Here is a 22458-nt window from a genome sequence, read left to right on the forward strand (position 1 = left end):
TATGGATTTTACCTTCAGTTGACCCTATAAATTAAATGGAGCAAGTGGATATTTTCTGGTGTTTTGATTTATGCTGAACTTTGAATAACCCCTCATGATTATAATTCACTGAAAATGTTTGACATTAGCCATGGCGTTGCCGTCCTCGGCACTTTTAAATTTCAGTGATTTAGAAGGCAAAATTTATTAACCAATAATTCTCCCCATGCAACACACCTACATCCTAGTCTTCATTTTTCTCCCTTCCTGCATGACTCAATCTTTGCCAAAGCAGACATTTTTGAAAGACTTTGGGTTTGTCTCAGGGAGAGCTGTGTTACATATGAGGACTGTTAGTCCTAGTATAAGCCTGTTTGGAAGGCCATAGACAGATAATGCTGTTAAACAGCTGAGTCACATTCCATGTTCTTGGTCGTGCTACAAGCCTATGTAAGACCTTTGGCAGATGGTGATCTTAAACATTGAGTGGACATAGTTCTTTCTGTGGAAACTGTTTTCATGAAATGAGTTGTGGAAACAGAACAGTGTGAGCCGAAGCTGCTGCTGAACCTGGAATGGTTTGCCTTTGGATCTGTGAGGAGTTCATGCAGTTTCAGCTCTTAACTTGGAGGATCCATTATTCTGTTTGTTTTGCAGTCCTGGAGAGCAGACCTAGAGCCTGAAGTGTGCCAGGCAGATGCCTTACCACTAGGCTATATCTTTAGCCCACAAATTCTCTTTATAAAAGACTTTTAAAAGTTAAAGAAAGGGTTATAAAAAAAATTCATTTATAACTTAAAATTATCTTTGGATTTTTGAACACATTACAGTGTTTTTAAAGTTGGTAATATATGTACATGCCATAAAATTCAAAAGTACATGCAGGCCTTTTGTGACAGTCTCTCAAGGTTCTTCCAGGAAGAACTATTGTATTTCATGTCTTTCCTTCAAGATGTGTTTTATAAACATAGGATTAATTACATAAATAATAGTTTTCTTGTTATATAAATTTTACATTTTTGACACGTAAGTAAGATATATCATATACACCTTAAGTACTTTGCTTTTTGTAACCAATTACATTTTTTTTCACTTTCTTATTTATAGAGCTACCTAGTTCTTTTTAATGACTGCACAATACATTATTGTAGATAGGCAATAATTTATTTAACTAGCTTCCTCTACCCAAGTGGTGTAGATTAAGTTAAATGAGATTGTAGTGGATTGTTGCTGTCTTCTTTTGTAAAACTGTGGCAGTTGAGCTAGTGGCAAATTTCCAGAAGAGAGCATGCTAATCAAAGGAGCATATGTATTTTTGATTTTGATACATTTTTACCAAATTGCTGGAACACCATTTTGAGACACATGTATTTAGATGAATTATAATTGATTCTTTATTCACATGGTTCTCCTAGAAAATATAAGCAGGTATGTAATTCATGAAGTTAATGGTCTTCCATGATGTGGAAAGACTAAGTGATAGCAATATATAACTATCAATTTACTTTGAACTTTAATTATGGCAGTAATTTATTGTCTTTGTAGCTAAGAGAGTAGAGTATTAATATTCACTCTGATATCAGTGCCCATCAGTCTGTTCCTAAGTCTGCCACCAATCTGAATCTTCTTCATCAAGAATTGAGCTCTAAAATGGGGTGGCGTGTTAGGACTTCACTTTTTATCAAGTGATTTGACAATGTGAGTAAATACTGCTGTCAGTTGATATCTTAGAGTTCATGCAAGCCTAATATCTTTATGTACATTCTAGGGACAAGTGTACAGGACCTAGTTTATAGATTTGATAAGTATTGACATAATTTTAACACATAGTAACATAAATAAGTCAGGTGCAAAACTCCCCTTTTTCTGGAGTAGAAAATGCAGAGGTTGTTGGTATATGACAAGTTACACAGTTTCATTGTGATGCTTAGGCAAGCTTTAAGGAAACTGTTGGCATCTGACATCTCTCCGTGCATGCCATGTAGCTTGCTATTGACCAAAGCACACAACTGCTTTTGAAGGTCACCTTTTGCTTAAAGGACTTGGAGGAACTGACAAAGTACTTTTGCCCATTCCTGATACCTGTCCACATTGGTTTTGATGAACATCAGAGTACTGTAAGCTCTAGTACTGACTGGGCTAAAGATTTCTTCCTCAGAGGATTTGCTTCCTATGCCTCTGTGAGAAAGTTCTCTATCCTTTAAATCATTTAAGCTGCTTCATTTGGAAAATGTATTCATGTAATGGGTTGACTGTGGCTGCAGGAGAGTTCTCTCATGACTTAAACACTGTTTTTCAAGCCTGTGGCGGGGTGACTAGAAGGAGCTCCACTCCTGGTGTGTGTTTGTACTGTGTTCCAGATGGTGACCAACCTCTAAAGCAGCAGGTCGAAGGCATCAGGAGATTAGAGCCTCTTAGTAAGAGATCAAAGAGGCTGTGTGTCTTAGCTTGAGGTCTAGATAGCACTAATCAAACCTCACCTGAGAGAGGGAGGGATGAAGTTAGCAGGCAGCCTCAAAGATCTTAAGTCAGGCCTGATAACTAAACTTTGGAGGGTTTCATGGATTTGGAATATGAGTTTGGAAAGAAATCTTATTGGTCCAATAGGGACAAAAGAGAATAGCTGGCATGCAGCAAATGCTTGTCGGCTAGATTCTGCTTTCTTGTGGGGTAACTTTCCCTTTAACAAATGTGTTGGTGTCTCTTTCGGCTGCACCCTAGTAAACTGCTGAGGAGACTAAAGGGATGGATCTGCTTGTATTACCTTTGTTGAGTATTTCAGAAGTGAACCAACACTAACAAGTAGTACTACTGTGGTTGTCAGACACTCCCAGCCCATAGATGGCTCTTGTTTGCTGGGAGAATGGGGGTTGAGGATGCCATACTGTTGTAAGCCTTCTTTGTGTGCCTTTGGACATTCAGGTCTGCCTATTCAAAGAACACAGACCAGTTCTAAATTTTCATGTGATATGACTCAGGTCCAGCAAATGCTAGCACAGTGGGCCTTGGTTACATGTGCCCAGTTGGAGGTGAAGGCATAAGTTTGTAGAAATTGGTATCTCCTCAGGTCTTCCTTGGGCCTGTGTGTTTCATTAAGGTCACAGTTTCACAGTAGTAATGGTAGCAGTGTTTATAAATGATTACTGTGGGCTTCCTGGATGCTGTGCATGCACTATCATCTCAGTTCATGCTTTGGTAGCTCTCTGAAATCTCTGCTATTATCTCTATTTGAGAGGAGACACACCTGTCTCAGAGAAAACAACATGGCCAGTATCACTCAGCTAGTATTTTTGTTTAAACTGAAAGTAGTTTGCTTAGAAAAGTATAATAAATTCCAAAACTAATGTTTGAGAGGTTTGCTTCAGCCATTTTTTTTTAAAGATTTTTTTTTTTACTGTGTATGTATATGTGTCTGTTAATTGATTTATGAAGCTTTTTTGCTGATTACAAAGTTGGATCCTTTGGGTGGGGCTGGAGTTACAGACAGGTGTCCAGTGGCCCCATGAGGGAACTGGAAACTGTCCTTTCCAGGCCAGCTTTGCCCCTCAGCTCCTGAGTGTTTCTACAGCCATGTTTAAGAGATTTTTAAGAAAGTTTTAGTGTCTGTACTTGCCATGCTTTGAACTACTGTGTTTTTTCCCTTGAAGATACTAGGGTATTTCTTACTTCTAAGTTCACTTTCTACATTTTAAACATGCCCAGTTCAGTAATGTTAAGTATATCCACATTTCAATAGTGTGTTTTCAGTTGTACTTCAATACAGTGTGCCTGGTGGAACCCCAGGCATTTTGGCTAAATGATGGGGCTTTTAGGTAATGAATATTGCCTTGTTTTATTTTTATTTGCCCCCTCCCTAACCAACAGAAGTTCTGGTCCAGGCCTGACTGATTGGTGAATGTGTGAATAATTATAGCATGAAATGAAAGTTTGAAATGATGAAACAACTAAAGGGCATATTAATATCCAAGGATAACGTCTAAGAAGAGGGGAAGGAGATAAGGGAAAGCAATCCTCTTCAAGAAATGATTGCCCAGAATTTCTGGGGGAATAGTGTTGATTAGCTGTTTAGTCTGGAAATGCCTGGAAAGGGTAGGGTGCTGTTTCAGCATGTTTGAGGTGTTGGATTTTACAGCCATGAGCTATGCTTATGGGTAAACTTAAACACTCTTGTTTTCCACTTTGAATATATTTTTCCTTTTAGCTGATGCCCCTGCCCACTCCTTGTCTGCTCATCTTCAATTGACTCATGTGCTGTACTTCTTTGCTGTTCAGAGACTGCCTTGTTCTGAGTATGCTGCATAGAAAAATCTGTTCTGAATACCTGATGATGATTAGGAAGCAGTAAGACACAGGAACTAGAAACCAGATCAGTTTGTCAGTCGTGAATAGACTGAATGTGTTTTGTGGGCACATACTTTGAATATGATGATGGTATTTTGGCAATTGGTTTTACTGGTGTAAGACTATGTTATATTACAAAATAGTTAAACATGAGGTTAGAATAAGAGAACATGTCTGCTCATTATTCATTTTAACCATTTACTCATTACCTTATATTTACAGTAATGCATTTGTCTTTTTCAAAAGTAGATGCTTACCATACTGGTTAGATCAAAAGAGGTTCCTTTTATGTAATTAATTACAGCTTTCTCTCTTAAACCAGAACTAGTGTAGTTATTTTTAATACAACCTATGGTATTTTGGGGGGTACTTTAAAATTTTTATTTGTTTATCTTTGCATGTATGGTATGTATTTGTGTGCTTTTCTCTGTGTACATGTGTCCAGTGGCCCCAGTGGTCCAGTGTGTATTGTCAGTGTTGTATGTGTGCATTTTTACTTCCACCATGAGGGTCCTGGAGATTGAATTCAGGTCATTAAGCTTGGGCAGCATTACCTGCTTAACCATCTTGCTGAGCCATTTAATAAGAGACTGTTCAATTTATTCTTTGACAGTTGCATGCATGTTTACAATGTAACTTGAACATTGATGCAGCTCATCATTCCACCTCCCTGGACACCCTCAGTATGTTCTCCTTCTGTATGAATGTTTTCTTTTTTATCTTTAGTAACTCACTGAGTCCAATTAGTACTGCCCATGCACATGGGCTTGGAGTCATGCACTGAAGCATGGTCAACTGCCAGTAGCCTCGCGCATGGAGAAAACGAGCTCATCTTTCCCCAGTGGCTGTCCACTACCAATCGCCCTCAGCTAAGATCTCCTGTGCTGCTCTCATCCGCACTGGAGGTGTTCTCATGCAGGTGACCACAGCTTCTGGGAGTTCACGAGAGCAATGGCCACGCCATGTCCAGGGAACAGTGTGTCACAGCACTGTCCCATCCTCTCCCTCTCTTTCCTGCCCTGTCTTCCACAGTGTTCCCTGAGCCTACTGGTAGGGATTGGGGTTGATACAGATTTCCCCAGTTAGGGTTGAGTACTCAGTAGTCACTTAATCTCAGATCTGTCACCAATTATGGTTTCAACCCTTTAATTACTGTCTTAAAATGGCAAGTAGGGAGAAAAGCACTTAAAGATTAGTTTTGTGGCTGCCTAAACAAAACCTGAACAAGGATGGTATTTGTAATTATAAGACATGGAAGTGAGAAATCTCCTGGGGCTCAACCTTAAAGAAATACAAGCAACAAAGGAATGGGGAGAGAGAGAGAGAGAGAGAGAGAGAGAGAGAGAGAGAGAGAGAGAGAGAATGAGAATGAATCAACAACTAAAAAAGGTCATGAACTTGAGAGAGAGAAAGGAGAGAGAGAGAGAGAGAGGTTATTATGGGAGGGCCTGGAGAGAGGAGAGGGAAGTGGGAAATGATATAATTATTATATTCTAATTTCAAAAAAGAAAACTAATTTTAAGATTGGTTTTATGTAGGAGGGTACATGCTGTCTTGTATATTTTGTTTGCTGACCTTTCTTGGGTGGTAGAATACTTAGGAAGTTAGGCTTATATAATCAGCAGACTGTGTATGAGTTTTAAAGAGATATCACTAGTTAAAGTGAAAATGTGGTACACACATTATGTGACCACAATATGCAGTTTTTTAGTGTTAATGCAGTGTATTTAATTACACACACATGAAAGTGTCTTGCTAAGAATATGAAACTCAGACTGGTCTAGAACTCTTTAATGTAATCAAGGCTGGCCTTGAACTTATAATCTCCCTGTTTTAGCTTTCCTAAGCAATAGCCTTATAGGTATATACCACACAGTGCCTCCCTATTTTGAGGGAGAGGGTAGTAGTAGTTCTGTGACTTGTATAAATTATACTCAATACTATCATTTAGATATAGGATTTTAGAGTTGGAAGGAGACAGATCATAGCTCATGGATCCATCCAATTGCTCATTTCACGATTGAGGAAAGCCACTCAGAAGAAATGAAGACATCTGTGTAACTATGCACAGCCAACTGTGGACCAAGCTGGGGCTCAAAACTATGACTTATAATCCATACTCACCCTGCTACTAGAAGGTTATATGTCTTCTTTGTTTTTTCCATATTTACCTTTTATCCATTTTAAAATCTTGAATTCCTACCTTGAGTGACTTTGTTCCTAGTGGAAACCACAATTTATGTTAGCCGTGTACCAGAACTGCTATATGCCAGCGTACCTAAGGCCCGCACAACTCAGTGGGCACCTCATTCCTGTCTCTCTGTACTAGATCTTTCCATTTGTCCACCTCCAGAGTGAAATAGTCAGCTGTTTGTCTTTTGAACTTAGTAGTTTCTTTCCATGCCCCCTATTTTGTCAACCTCCTTGGGATAGTCATTTGAAAATTAATTTAGGCATTAATTGAATTAGCAACTAACTTAATATTCCTTAGTTCAATTAATAACATTACTATTTTACATTTTAAGTTACTATTTGGTGGTGCTTTGCTTGTTTTCTAGTTTGGTTTGGTTGAGTTTTATTTAGGATGACCCCCTTAGAAATACTACATTCTTGTTGTGCAGAAGTTAGTGTATGTATACAGCCTTTAAAATAATCTTTTAAATGTACTTTCTTTCACCTAAATAAGGAGATATGTATAGAATGAAGCTCCAAACATAATTCCACAGTAATTTGCCACAGCCTTGGCTTCCTTGGTTGCTAGGTTGTTTTCTTCTATTTGTAATGACTTTTTAAATTCAGTGTTGGCTGGCACTATTTTGCCAGCCTGGACATTGACATTGTTCTGCTGGTCAGGTCTTGCAACCACTTCATCCTCTGTAAAGGACTCTGTACTTCAGTAGGTTTGGCATAGTAAATTGCTGTAGTACACAGCCCAAAACTGTGGCATACAAGTACCCATGTTCTTCTTCATGTGAGTAATAGTAGTCCAATTACATAGTTTAATATACTCAGTTGACAGTAAGTGTCAAGGTTATGAAAGGGCCCTTCAAAATAGTTCAGTAGGTATAGGCAATTGTCATCAAGCTGAAGACCTGAGTTTAGATTCCTAGGACCCACATGGTGGAAGGAGAGAATAGATTCCTACAAGTTGTCCTCTGACCTCCACATGGCATGGTGTGTCATGTGCACGCACACACGCACGCGCACACACACACACACACACACACACACACACACACAAATGAGTAAAAATAAAATACAATTTAAAATATTTTCAGATGGGATGAAAAATTGCTCAGTAGTTGCTGCTGTTAGAGGGGATCCACGTTCAGGTCCCAGCACCCACATGACTGCTTATAAACATCTGTACCTCCAGTTCTAGGGGATCTGATGCCCTCTTCCGGCTTCCATGGTCACCAGCCACATATGTAGTGCAGATACACATTCAGTCAAAACACTCATATATGTATGTAAGATTATTATAAACATATCTTAAATATTATCAAAGGCAAAGAGCTTCATGGACAAATTTTTATCTGAAATAAACTGAGGACTGTCTTTTGACCATCCTGCAGTGTGGTCCTGAATCCCTGACCTGTCAGTGTTTTGAATATTGATACAGAATAGATTAAATTTAAAAAAAAAAACCCACAGAAGCTATTTTATATTATTACTCTCATAAGTTGTCACACTTTGGTTTTTTATTTTCTTTTTGGGTATAGTACTGCAAAACATGGAGAAACTCACTCATACCCCTGTTATCTTCAACAAAGGCTTCTTCCTTATGTATTTGCCATGTTATTAAACTGACTGGCTTTCTCCCTGACCTGTGCATTCTCCTTATGCAGCACCCCTGCTTCATGTTTTCTGGCAGTTTTTCCAGGGCTACTTTGTTGTATGTCTCAACTAGATTTTTAGCATGGAGCTGTGGACATCTTGTTCATGTCTGTCACTGGCAAAAGCTGTGTTTGGGGGGAGCCTCCTCCCTGCCTCAGGTGATGTGCTGTGCTCTGCTTTAGTTTACATGGAATCTGGTTCTTTGATCTCTGGGGATGGACACAGAAGTTCATATAATACATTTTATAGGCAGTTCAGAAACTCGGAATCCCATCCGTTTGGACATAATGACTGGCATATGGTCACTTCCATTGCTGGCATGTGCTCTCAGGCTCACCAAATGACTGGATTCCTGAGAAACTAAATGTAAATTAAGATTTGGCAAAGGAGTGCTGAGTTAAGCTGTCTGGAGACATGCTATACTTTCTGTACTATCTGGTATCATCATCTAGGTCTTGAAGTATAAATCACTAACAACCAAGCGTGATATGTAAAGGATTCAGCTTTATACTGAGCATGATAACATATCTCCTGCCATGTCTGTGTTCTCTCAGTCTTTGTTCACTTAGCAAAAGTTTAATTCAGGCTGAGAAGAAGTTTAGTAGCTAAAATGCATACACTGGAATTTAACTGCTTTAAATTCTGACTCTGCCATTTGCTAACTGTGTGCTTTGATGAAATCTTCCGTTTTCCTTTCTTTATTTTCTCACTCAGGAAGTTCAGGTAGTAGTGGTGTCCACTTTGCAGCAGTTAGAGGATTAAACAAGTTCAAATCGTGAGACCTTCTGGGCTGTAGGAAAGTATGGGCAGTTGTGGTTTGTTTATGTATGATAGGGAGTAGCTTGCTTTGGGTATGTGTATAGTCCAGCAAAGACTGTTTTGATAGTCAGTGCCTTGTATGTAGCAGACATCATAGTTGGCCCTCGGGAGAAAAGCAGCAAGCAGGCAGACATACTCTTCCTTCTTCTTTTTTCTTTTAGATTTTATTTTCATTTTAAGAATTGTGCACATGTGTGGGGGGGTGTGATATGAGTGCAGGTGCCTGTAGAGGTCAGAGGAGGGTGGCCAGTCCCTTGAGCTATAGTTACATGTAGTTGTGAGCTGATGGATGTTAGTGGTAGGAACTGAACTTCGGTCATCTGCAAGAGCAGTATTTGCTCTTAAATGCTGAGTTTGTTTGCTTATTGATTAACTGATTGATTATGCATGTATGTGTCCATGTGTGGGCATGTGCATGTGGTTGCATGTGCACATGCCTTGGTCTGTATGTGAGATCATAGGACAGCTTATAGAAGTAAATGATTTGTTCTGCGGAGCCATCTCACTGGCCCCATACTTCAATATTCTTTTGGACATTATAACACTGTGCTGTACTCCCTGTTCCGATGGTGATGACTATACTTTCCTAATCTCTTAGCAGCTTTGATTAGCGTTAAAAAACTATTGTGTTAGTTGCTTTTCTCAGTGCTGTGATGAAATACCTAACAAGATGCAATTTAAGAAAGAAAGGGAGGGTTTTATTTTGTCTTGCAGTTTAAGGGACCCTGCCCATCCTGGCAGAGAAGGCATGGTGATAGGAATGAGACACCAGCTAGTCACAAAACAGAGTGATGAACCAGAGTTCTTGGCTCACTTTTCCCTTTCTGCTTTTAATAAGGCAGTCATAATGATCATAGTAAAATTACAGAATCATATAATAAGGCAGCACAGAATACTCTGGGTACATTTAACTGGTGCATCTAACTATATAGTATGAAAACATGTATTTCATATATACTTACATGGTTTGGGATTAAATATAGCATGGAAATATGTTATGAGAAGTGCTAAGATTACCTCACTAATCTGAGGAATTGGGAAGGTATGTTGTTGGATGAAACCCTGACAAAGACATGGATGAGTGATAGCGATCGGGGAGAGCATTCCTGGAAGAAAGAACTGCTTGCACAGTGTCACAAGTTTCAGTAGCTGTATTGTTGCAGGATGTGGTAGACTCCTGGCATTTCTCTGCATAAGAGTTAAAGGAGTTAGGACTTCATGCAAAAGATTAATCCTAAAGTGGTGTCATTTCAGTATTTTAAGCAGAGGAACGATTATGATCATACTTTTATTTTACTTTTTAGGTTTTGTTTTATTTTTAAACATAATTTTATTAATTCTTTGAGAAATTCATACAGGATAGTTTGATTACATTCACCCCCACAACCTTACCCCCAATTCCTCCCAGATCCTTCTGCCTCCCTCCTGCCTCAGTTTCCTTTCTCCTTTAATGGCCATCAAGTTCAATTTGTGCTGCCCATACTAATGAGTGTGGGGCTGTCCACAGCGGCCTCACCCTTGGAGAAAACTGGTTCCCCCCAGAAGTCTTCAGCAGTCAGTAGTTCCTTTGGTGTGGGAGGAAGCTTGTGAGCCCCCACTTTCTCTGTGCTAGAATGGCACCTGGCCTCCTTTTGTTCAGGTAGCCACAGCTACTGTGAGTTCATGAGTGCAGAAGACATTGGTGAGTCTGCTCATTCCTGACCTTTCCTCAGTTTAGTTATTTGCCTGTGTGCCTGTCTGTCTGTCTGTCTGTCTATCTATCTATCTATCTATCTATCTATCTATCTATCTTTGGAGCTAAGGACCAAACCCAGGACCTTGCGCTTGCTAGGCAAGCGCTCTACCACTGAGCTAAATCCCCAACCCCTCATTTTCTTTTTTTATCCATTCTTTCAGTAGTAAGTATACTGATCAGGATGAAATTCGAGCCTGTAGGCATGGTGTAGATTATAGCATCTATCCAGGCAGTTGAAATAGTGTGAGAATAAACAAGGCGGTGGGGTGGCAGAGGAGAGGGCGAGCTGATAGAAGAGATGGAAGATAATAGATTGACTTGTAAAATGTGCATCTTAGGGCAAGGGCAGAAGGGCAAGTGCATGCTTATGTGTATGCTGTCTCCACTTGGGGCTGGAATTCCCAAACATTGCAAAATTCAGTGTATATAATAAACAGCAAACCCTAGCATCACCTTAAGAGTTTTACATTTTCCTTGATGACCTTTCTTCAGACAAGTGACTTGATTGGCTTGTGAGACATAGCTGGCTGACCAGTGCTCCTTAGCTGAGTGGTGAGTGTGGAAGGCATACTCTTCTGCTGGCTTCTGGGTAGTGTACCCTGAATATTTGCTGTTCTTAGTTGATTACAGGAATTCTGTCTTTTAAAAAGCTTAACCCTCTCATGAAACATCCTTTCCATAAATGGTTAAATTAAAATAAATATATGGAGCACATACTTTAGAAGGTATAATGGTACAGCGGTTTTGAACAAATAGGAATTTCCTTACCAAGGCAAGTGCTTCTTGCACTCAACAATTGGTCTTTAGTGCCCTCTCTTGGCTGTTTGCTCTAAGGCAACATTTCTTTATTAACAGGGGAGACATGAGGGATGATCAGTGGGCAAAGGCACATGCTGCTGAGCATGATGACCTGCGTAGGAGAGAACCAACTGTGGTGCCCTCCCGCTCCCGCACAAGATCATGGTGACAGGTGGTGATGAGAACGTACAGTATGCTTGCAAGGCCTCAAGGTTCAGCGGCAATACTGGGAAATAACTTTACCATCTTCGTGTGATATTGTGGACTATTTTCAGAAAGTGGACATGTAGAGAAGCAGCCTGGGTCAGGATGGCATTGGAGCACTTTTCCTGCAGCAAAGCCTCACAATGCAGCTATCCCAGCAGGCAAGAGCAGCTGCTGCCTTGATGGTCATGCAGATATCACTTGCTCATTATAGGGTGTAGGAACCCACACAGTCAGGAACGTCATCCCCAGAAGCACAGTAGCAATTAAGCATGATGGGCATCTTCACAACAGTGTGTGTGTGTGTGTGTGTGTGTGTGTGTGTGTGTGTGTGTGCGCGCGCACCCACACTTAATTTTTCTTTCTATAAGCCACAAAGAAGCTATCTCTGGGTTCTAGCCTCCAGGAAAAAGGGGTAAGATGTTTTGAATAACTAGGATGCCAAGCCTGAATAGTTTAGTAAGCAAGTGCACCTGACACTAATTTGTGTTCTAAAGGAGACTATGTTCCATGTAAATAAGTAGTCACATGACTTTTCCTTAATAAATGAAATTATTTTTCCATCGAAGAACTATTTTCTTTGTTTTTCAATGAATCTTCCTCATTATATAGTGATAATTTTTCAAAGAATTGTCTCTTTCAGCTACAATTAGAAGATGCTCATTCACCTTTTCAAGTTTCTGATACAGTGTTATATGAAATGGTATCCACAATGCACTTAGAAAATATACCATTTACTTTTGGTATATTCTACTGTTAGAGTCTTTCCAATAATGCTTAGTGATCATTAATAGGAAACGATGCCAGCTTCCTACTGTGCATTTCATGTAATTTCCCTCCCCTCCCAATAAAAAAGCCTTGTTGACAAAAACTGACTTCCTAAATGAAGGACATAATTGTATAGCTTATTTATGAGTGTGTTAAACTGACAATGTAGTGGTTTCATATTTCAAAATGAGAGCACATTGTGATTCATGGTTGCTGGTAACAAGGTGGACAACTCTCTCACACTGCTGCTCTGATTGCCTGTGGACACACACTGGGCTTTTGAGTACCTCTGCTCTCTTCCTATGCAATAGCTCCCTCTACTTGAAATGATCAGTGTTAATATAGTTTAACACTACATACCTTATTAGTAAAATTCCTTGGTTTTGGTTTGTTTCTTTATTTTAGTTCTCTTGCTGAATATATGCTGTTAAATATTAGATTATGCCAAGGGTCTGGTCACTTGGGAGACAGACAAGGTCAATTGAGAAAAAAAAAAAAAAGCAAGAATTGTATTTGAAAGCATTCTTCAAAGATTTAGCTATAAAGCCTTTGTTGACATCAATATGTATACTTTGTTACAATTCTGTTAAGTCCTTTAAAAAGGATGTTGCTGTCTAAAGTACTAAGGTGTGGAAAACAGAACCAGAAATCTCCACAAGAGCCACCAGTACTTCTCATAGATACAGCCTGCATCTTGACAAATTTTTCCTTTGTTAATTTAGTCTTACAGCCGTACCACAAAATCTGGCAGTTCCTTTCTCCCCCTTCTCTCAGGAAGAGTTCAATAGAAGTAGCAGCAGTAGAACCCTGTTCTGCCTCTGTGGCCTATGTAGAATGGTACCTGCAAGTCAAAACAGCAGGAACTCAGTAACTTCTTTAACTGTAGCTGTTAATGAAGAAGGCTTGGCAACAATGCCACATCACATAATACCCACACCAGCAATACCAACAGGGCTCTACTGGGCCGTAGGATATCAGCAGCAGGCTTGCATTCCACTATTCAGAGTTCTTCCTGACAGTTACTATGATGCAGAGGAAACAGCAGAGCTTGGTGGTAAAGACTGCCCAGCTGAAGTCTGGATCTACCCCAGCAGTGGCTAGTGGTGTCCAGTTTCCTTAATTTTTCCTTAATTTTCTCAGTATCACTTTCTGTCATCTGTCAAATTCAGACAGTAAGCTTAGTATGGTGGCTTATGTGAAGCAGAAGGATTACTTTGAGTTCCATATATATTTGTTCTACAGAGTGGTATTCCTCAAGCACATGCATTGATATGTCTACTATCTTCTGTGCTCAAATAAAATAATACAGTGTTCTCCCACTGGATGAGAAGTCATCATATTGCCTTGCTCATGAATTCCCTTTATCTTATATTGGAATCAGTCTGACCAGGCCACTAAATTGTCATAATTTTGATTATCTTTAAAACATGTACCATAAGCACATCCATGTATGTGTGTTGCTGATGTGTTGAAGCTGCTCTCATGCCAGACCAGCTCTTTACCACTGAAGATTTATTCACATTTGTGGCGTGTTTGTCTATATGAGTATATGTGTAGGTAAGGTGCATGCACCTATGCACAATTCAGAGGCTAGAAGAGGATGCCAGGTGCCTTCCTCTGTCATTCCCGTCTTTCTTGAGGCAGGGCCTTTCTTTGATTCTTGGGCTACTCTTTTCTCCAATAGGCTAGAAGCCAGAAAATCCTAGCAATCCTCCCTCCTGTGTCTGCCATATTTGGAGTTAGGGGTATAGGTATTTGCAGCAACATCCAACTTACTATGTAAGTACTGGAATTTAAACCCTGTTTCCTGTGATTTTGGAGTAAGTGTTTTTAGTTGCTGAGTCATCTCTCCAGCTCTTAAATACACTTTAAAAATGATCTCTCCTTCCCTCTTTTTTTTTTTTTCTTCTTCTTTTGAGCTTAGGTGGTTTCCTAGAAGGATGCTGTATTTGCTCAGCTGAATAATGGAGTGTTGTTTCCCACTTTATGCTCCTCTTAGAGCCTACATAGGGACCAAAGGGAGTCATGGCCATGTTTTTGTCCCACAATATAATTATGGCTTGAAAGTGGCCTAACTCTTCTCAGATCTCTTGTGGTCAGTCACCAAATGTTTAAAGGACAAATTTACATGTATTGAGCACTCAGACATGCAGATGCATGTTAAGTTTATATCTTCACCTTGATATAAGCTGATATTATAAGATATATTGAATGATGTTTTCATTGATTTAAACCTCTATAGAGTGTCAACAGAGTACTGGCCATGTTGGAAAACAAATCAGATTTGTTAAAGATAAGCTTCCTTCAGCCTACATAGTTATTTTTGGGGATCTGACTTTCTTTCATTTAATTTGTAGGACCCTTTGGATCCCACAAGGTCGGTGATTGTGATTCGCTCCTTGGTAGCAGATGGTGTAGCAGAAAGAAGTGGAGAACTTTTACCTGGAGATCGCCTAGTCTCGGTCAATGAGTTTTCTCTGGACAATGCCACACTTGCTGAGGCTGTCGAAGTGTTGAAGGCTGTGCCCCCAGGTGCTGTGCACCTTGGCATCTGTAAGCCTTTGGTGGTAAGTTCTGAACTCAGTTAATATAGGAAGTGTGCAGTAGTTAGCAACATGAATTTGGAAGACAAATATGCCTCACCTGTAAGGCTTGAATTGTGTTAATAAAGGAACTAAAACTAGTACAGGAAAGAACATGGACCAGGGGAAACAATTACACCTGGGCACAAAATCTGTCCCACGTTGCTTCCCATGTGTTTCACCCTATGCAAGTTTCTTTTCTTTTTTTTTTTTTTTAATTTATTTTTTAAAGATTAATTAATTAATTATTTATTTAGAATAGGATGTCAGATCTCACTACAGATGGTTATTTATTTATTTGGAAGAGGGCACCAGTTCTCATTATTGATGGTTGTGAGCCACCATGGGGGTGCTGGGAACTGAACTCAGGATCTCTGGAAGAGCATCCAGTGCTCTTAACTTCTGAGCCATCTCTACAGCCCCCTTTCTTTTTCTTTCTTTCTTTCTTTTTTTTTTTTTCTTTTTTAACTCAGATTTATTTTATTTAAGTGTATAAGTTTTTGCATATGAGTGCAGTGCCCAAAGAGGCCAGAAGAGGGCATCAGAATCCCTGGAGCTGTAGTTAGAGATGCTTGTAAACCACCACCTTATGTGGGCTCTGGGAATCAGACTCCGTTGTTCCTAAAGAGCAGTAAGCAAGTTTCTTATGTCCTTGACTTACAGCATCAGAGCAAGTTTCAGGAATAAAGGCAAAGTCATCAGATGTGACACACTGAGTGATCGCTCACTACTGGCATTTCTAGCCTTGGTTCTGCTACTTGTCCTACCATAGTACCTTCCGGTTTCTAAAACAGACTCCCAAGTTCTATTCATATTTCTTATATGTGAATTAAATAATTTTGCATTTTAATTTTAGAGCTGTCATTTTTAACTTTCCCTGTGCCATTTAACACAATTCCTTATGTTATGGTGACCCCTAGCCATAAATTAGTTTTGCTACTTCACAACTGTAATTTTGCTATGGTTATGAATCATAATGTAAATATCTGATATGCAGGATATCTGATATGTGACCTCTATGAAAGAGTCATTTGACCCTAAAGGGGTCACAACCCACAGGTTAGGAACTACTATTTTAGAATGTTAGGTCATAGTGAGCTGAAATTCATGAACCATATTATTTTTGTCCATATGGGAATGGCATTTTTATATGTTCCTGTCATCGTCTGTCATCAACATGTCTGGTGACCCTAGTGCTGACAACTGTTCTGTAATCAAGCTGACTTGAGGTCATCTTATGGTTTGATGTATTGTGTCCTATTACTTACTGTTCTTGACTGTTGGTTCCTTAAAATTATGTTGTTGAGGTTCTCAGTGTAAAACAAATACTTGATTATTTTCATCTAGTTTTAAATGATCATTTATTATATACATCACTACATAATTTAAGCCTATCACATATATTAATTAATGTTATCTTCAAATCAAGGTTAAGAGTCCCCCTCTTGTCATTCTCGTTACAAATGAGCCAATGGAGACACAGAGTTTTCTCCAGAGTTTTATCATTAGTAAGGGGTGAGGGTCAAAATATGAGCTTGATTGGACAGTTTCAAGCCTTGTACCCTTTGTTAGCCACGCTATTGTGTAATCTTGCTTTATTATGATGTCCTGTTTAGTTTGTGTATATGTATCCAAACGTCATTTGGTTGTGGTAAGTTGTCAGAATGAGTTTCAGGAAGCCCATTTTTAGCTTTGCCCTGAATAACCCAGTAAGTTTGAGACCTAAAGGTTCAAAAGCCTCACCAGTGTCCAGTGGGAGATGTTTAGATGGAGGCCCGAGTCCTTCTCAGTGTCCTTCCCAGTTGTTCACCTACGTAGTTCTGATGTAGTTTCTCATTTCACAAACGGTGATAAAGTGGACCAGTTTTAGTCTATGAACCTTTTATAAAAATGTTTAATGCAATGAACATCAAGAAGTAAAGTCTTTTTTTACTCTAAAATTCTTTTAATATGTGAAATATATTAGCATGCTACATGATAGTAGTTCAGACACCTCACTGGCTCGTGTGTGTGTGTGTGTGTGTGTGTGTGTGTGTGTGTGTGTGTGTGTGTTGAACAATGTACTGCACTAAGTGTTTTTGCATTAGGAACCCACTGGACTGCTTTTTACATTTTTGGTGCTGGGGGTTGCTTCTGGGACCCTCCTATGCTGGGCACATACCCATCTTTACCTCTTTTTTATTCTGTAGAAGTACACACCAGAATGTCTGAATATAACACTCACCAGTTACTTTAAATCATTAAATCATTGAAAATTAAGTCTAGTATATCACTAACCAGGTTCTTGACTTTTTCAAATATGAAATGTACTGCCATAGGCAACAGATGGTAAGATGAAGTACTCAGTGCAGTATTGTATCAATTAAGGAGGGGAAACATTCATATTTTTATGAGTTTCATCTTTTGTAGCAAGTATTTTGTATTTTCTTTGCTAGATTATCATAATTATTTGCTAGATTATCATGACTGCATGGGAAAATCTATAACCATGTGTGCACTGTGGGACGGAAGCAACCTAGCTTTTCCCTTTGAGTAGTTTTAGGAAGTCTGAGGCAGTGTGACCTACAGAGTGCACTTGCTGTGCTGCTTCCTGCTGAGGGAGTGCTGTAGAGACAGACCCTAGAGCATGGCCCAGAGAGGGTTTGGAGCCTCATTGAGAGCTGGAACTTGGTTCACAGTTCTTCCTAAGAATCTGAGGCTGCCAGGGTAGTTAGGGATGGGAGGCCAAGATAAGAGAAAGTGACTGGGATGGGAGAGTACTCTGAATAAAGAGGGCAGGGTGGTATATGCCTATGTGGAGGCAGGAAAAATATAGGTAAGAAGAACCAAAGTCAGGCTGGAGCAGAAAGACTGTAGATATGTAACAGAACAGAATTACTTCTGTAGTATTAAGCCATACAATAACTATCCTGATAGAACTACAATGATATATTTTCATCTTATCCATGATAGCAATTTATCTTTTCCTCTACAAACTTACCTCAAACATACTGGACTGAAAAAACAATGAATTGACTTTAAAAACTACACTGTGTCTTTAGCTCTAGGCAGACCACACTGGGTCTTGGCTGTAGAGCTATGGCTTACTCTATGGTTCCAAGGCTGTGCACCATGAATCCCCACACACACACACACCTTGCTGAACTGTAAAATAGGGGTTACATGGAGTGGTAATTGAGAACACAGGTTCTGGAGTCAGATTCTGGACATGTAACTATTGAGTGACTATTACTGATTGAGCCCTTTGCTCATCAATAAGGCACCCTCCTCTTAGAGTACCTATTAATGACTATCTTGAATGTTAAAGTACCTAAGCCTATGCTTGGCACAGAGATCACATCATAGCTGTATCTGCAAGGCCTTTTTCTGGGTGACTGGTTTTTCTTTAAAGATTACTTCTGGCCTAAGGTTCATTTTCTTTCCATTGTGAGTGAAAGTTTGCTTTATTCATATTTGCATAGACTTTTTTGAGTAAACAACTATCGAAGTTGAAGCTGAAGGATTTTCTTCATTATAAATTGGTTTTCATTTTCAGGAAGATGAGAAGGAAGAAAGTTGTTTTATTTTACATTCAAGCAACAATGAAGACAACAGTGAGCCCTCAGAAACTGTTCATGACATACATTCATCTTTAATCCTTGAGGCACCAAAGGTATTTGATAAAATTATTTGCCATTTGAATGATTTTTTTTTGTAAGTTAACATTACTATAAAGACACAAGCTTGTCCTCACTCACTCAGCTAAACAGTTACAAATCAAATACTACCCCCACCTCTGTAATCACAGGTATATCCTACCAGCCTCCTCTTTAATTAGTATTTTTTAAATTAAATTTTCTCATTTAGTCTTACATTGTCTCTTTAAATGACAGAAGATGCAGACATTTTCTAAAATTGAACACTGTAAATGGCTCAGTTCCAGCCTGACGTTCAGTTCTGGAACCAACAAGGTGGAAGGAGAAGGCCAACTCTACAAGTTGTCCTCTGACCTCCACATGTGCTGAGCACACACCTCCCTTCACCCTAAATTAATGAATGTAAAAATATGTTTAAAAGAACAAACCTTTTGAAGCACTAATATAAACCTCAAATTTGAGAGAAAGAATATATCATTGAAAACAGACATCATGTAAAATTCTATAGAAAATGGAGCAATTTCATAATTGAATACTTTCCAAAGAAGAGTATCTACTCAAACCCCTTTGATACTGTAATCATAGATAGTATATATTGAGCTTCCTCTCCTATTCCTAAAGTCTATGTATTCTTTGTTTACTTGATAACAATTGTTTAGTAACATTCCTGACATATATGTACAGTGTCTCAGACTGATAGGCATTCTCATAATGTCCATCACACTTTTAAAAGTTTAGACACTTTGTGTTAAAATTTTATAATTGTAGTATTTTCAAATATATCCTCTGACTCCGACTGTTTTGAATCGGGTTGCAGTATTCGTTCACTGTTTCAATGTGAAGCTTCACCACATGGTGTTGTTGACTTATAAGAAGAAAGCAGGTGGGCAGGTTGATTGTAGGAATTTACACTAGGTAGTGCTGAATGGATGGGGCTTACAATAGGAATGAGTGTTGATCTACAGGGGATTAGGCCTCCGTGCTCAACAGCCACAGGCTCCCCAGAGTTAGGGCAGTGGCTCAGCAGAAGCTACTCCGTATTCATTCCTCTTCATAGTATTCTCAGTGTAGAAAAAAATCTTGTTTCTCCTATAAGGCTTATTAAAAGCAAATTATATTCAAGTACTTGAGGGATATAGCTATGTCTTTAATTTATGAAGGATTATTATTGTTGTTGTTTTGTTTTTTAAGGAATACTAGAGGTATAGCTTAGCACTAGAATGTTGCCTGGCATATGCAAGGCCTTAGGTTCAATCCCCAACCCTACCAAAAATATAAAAGAAAGTGTTTTGAACATTCAGATAGCCTTGACTTCTTTTTAGTTACTCAGGGTTGACCACACTGAGCTTTTCAGACTTTACTGTCTTAAGTATGGAATGACTTTGCATTTATGAACTACATTTTGTGTTAGGGACGAGTTGATATTTGGTGCAGCATTTTAACCATGGCGATGGAGAATTGTCGGGTAGTTAATATATGATGGAGCTTTCAGTTCACCTTGGCAATGCAGGCTTCCACCTCTGTACTCCACATCTGATTTCTGGGCTTTGCAGAATGAGTGCAGCTTCTTCCTGTTTGGTGACCAGAAGCACAGCTAACTGATCATGTGTTGACTAAGGCAGTGTACTGCAGTTAAGTGGGTACTTTTTCAGGTTGAGGTGTATAGTGCAGATTTAAGACAAGTAGAACTTAACATTTTTTAAAAACTTCTATTTTACAGGGATTTAGAGATGAGCCGTATCTTGAAGAACTTGTGGATGAACCATTTCTAGATTTGGGAAAGTCTTTGCAATTCCAACCAAAAGAAATTGATACCAGCTCAGAAGCCTGGGAAATGCATGAATTTCTGAGCCCTCCCCTGGAGGGAGGGGGTGAGGAAAGAGAGATGCTTGTTGATGAAGAATATGAACTCTATCAAGATCACCTCCGGGCCATGGAGTTACACCCACCACCGCACATTCAGGAGGCCACACATGCACCTCCTAGGCAGGAACTCCAGGTTGGCACACAGTGGCTGCATACTAACCTCTCAGGAGGTGGAGCACCTGAGTGTCACGATGCAGAGTCCATGAGGAGTGTATATTCCCAGGAGATGCAGCAGTACAGCTACAGCACCACAGACATGGTAGGGCTTTGCTACACAGCCTCTATCTCCTCCTCGCTTTGGCCCTCCCTCGCTCATGACACTCCCACAGATAAAGCAGAAACGAAATGGGCTTTTCACAGTTAGGATGGCTTACAAAATGCATTGCCAGGAGCGTGGCTGTGCACATAAAGTCATCCTTTTCATATCACACCACTTCTCTACAATCTGTGAGCTGTGGTTACCTTGCTGGTTGAGTGGTTTTTTTCACTATGCTTTGTGTGTGTGATATTTTTCTTCTAATTTCTCAGTTCAATAAAGAGTTCTTTTAATCATTAAGATTTTCTTTTAAATTCCCTTAGGGAAATGTGGTTGTGTGTTTCTTGTATAGTATGTATATCAGGGCAAATCAAGGCAAAATTAACACAAAGTGTATTATGCTTATATCTTTTCTGTTCACAACATTTTCCTGGCTTATATGTGATGCTTCAGCAGTATGTACCAGAGAGATTTGAGATTTGTGCCTATTTACAACTTAGCAGGAAGTACTACCTTTTAATAGGTTTATCCTTACTATTAAGTTACCAGCAAACTTGATTTTTAAATAAAATTATAGTTAATTAGTTGCCTGTTGAATATTTTAATGTTTTTAAAAATTTGTTTATTTTCTGGCCTGAATTAATCTCAGACTAATGAGAAGAAAGTTAGTATAGATGGTGTTTTTATTTATTTATTTAAGTTTGGTTTTAGTTTTATTATGTGCATAGGTATTTTGCCTGCATGTGTATATATGCACCATGTCCATGACTGGTATCTGGAGAGGCTAGAACAGGATGTCCGATCCCATGAAATTGGAGTTACAGATGCTTATGAACTGCCATATGGACTCTGGGAATCAAACCAGGATCCTCTGCAAGATTAGCAAGTGCTCTCAACCACTGAGCCACCTTGCCTGCTCTAGAGGGTATCTTTTAAAGTTACGCTGGTATTGTGCTCACACACAGGCCCCTGCTCCCTGTGCTCAGTCCGATCCCTTTCTGCATGATGATCAAAGCAATCTGAAGTTGGGCCTTCTCCCTTGTCTTCCTTGGACATTTCATCTCTTTCCCTCCTGCAAATCCTGTGGGTCCCTCTGCTGGTGCTATCCTAGCTGTAGTGATGAAGCCTCAAGGATTCCCCTCAGCAGAGGGTTCTCGCCAGCCTACCAGGGAATGGATGTTTGTCATTTGTGAATGATCTTGGATGTGGGAAATAGTGCCTGACAGTTGCCCGGTATACTCCAGTGACAATGGCTTTCTCTCTTTGCCAGCCCTTCCCTGGGTCCTAAGTGCTCAGTTTGATACTGAATATTCACTTACATAAGCATACTAGAATTAGAGATTACTGAAGATGTGCACACATTCTTGCTGTGGCTGCTTTTTCCCATAAAAAGAAAAATTTTACTCATCTAAATAAAAGACAATTTCAAGTAGATATTCAGAATATTTACTCAATACATTAGTCAAACATTCATATCTTAAAAGTTATATCAGGCTAATTTTTGCATATATGTGCCTTCAATTATAATTTCATTCAAATTATTTCAGTGCATATTTAATGTCTGTCTCTCTGTTCGCAACAATCACTTTCAGATCATTCAAGACTTCCAAGTACATCATCTTCATTTTTAGGTAGCTT

The 22458-nt window shown here is 39.3% G+C and overlaps 1 protein-coding gene across 1 annotated transcript in view; it reads left to right on the forward strand.

Annotated features, from left to right (window-relative positions):
- Window positions 1-22458, forward strand: part of Patj (PATJ crumbs cell polarity complex component) — a 325946-nt gene that overhangs the window by 88397 nt on the left and 215091 nt on the right. The window contains exons 18-20 of the mRNA XM_036177074.1: window positions 14839-15048; window positions 18599-18715; window positions 20419-20823. Coding sequence (XP_036032967.1) covers window positions 14839-15048; window positions 18599-18715; window positions 20419-20823 — 732 coding nt within the window. The remainder of the gene's footprint in view (window positions 1-14838; window positions 15049-18598; window positions 18716-20418; window positions 20824-22458) is intronic.

The sequence above is a fragment of the Onychomys torridus genome, chromosome 2, assembly GCF_903995425.1.
Source record: "Onychomys torridus chromosome 2, mOncTor1.1, whole genome shotgun sequence".
NCBI classification, from domain to species: Eukaryota; Metazoa; Chordata; class Mammalia; order Rodentia; family Cricetidae; genus Onychomys; species Onychomys torridus.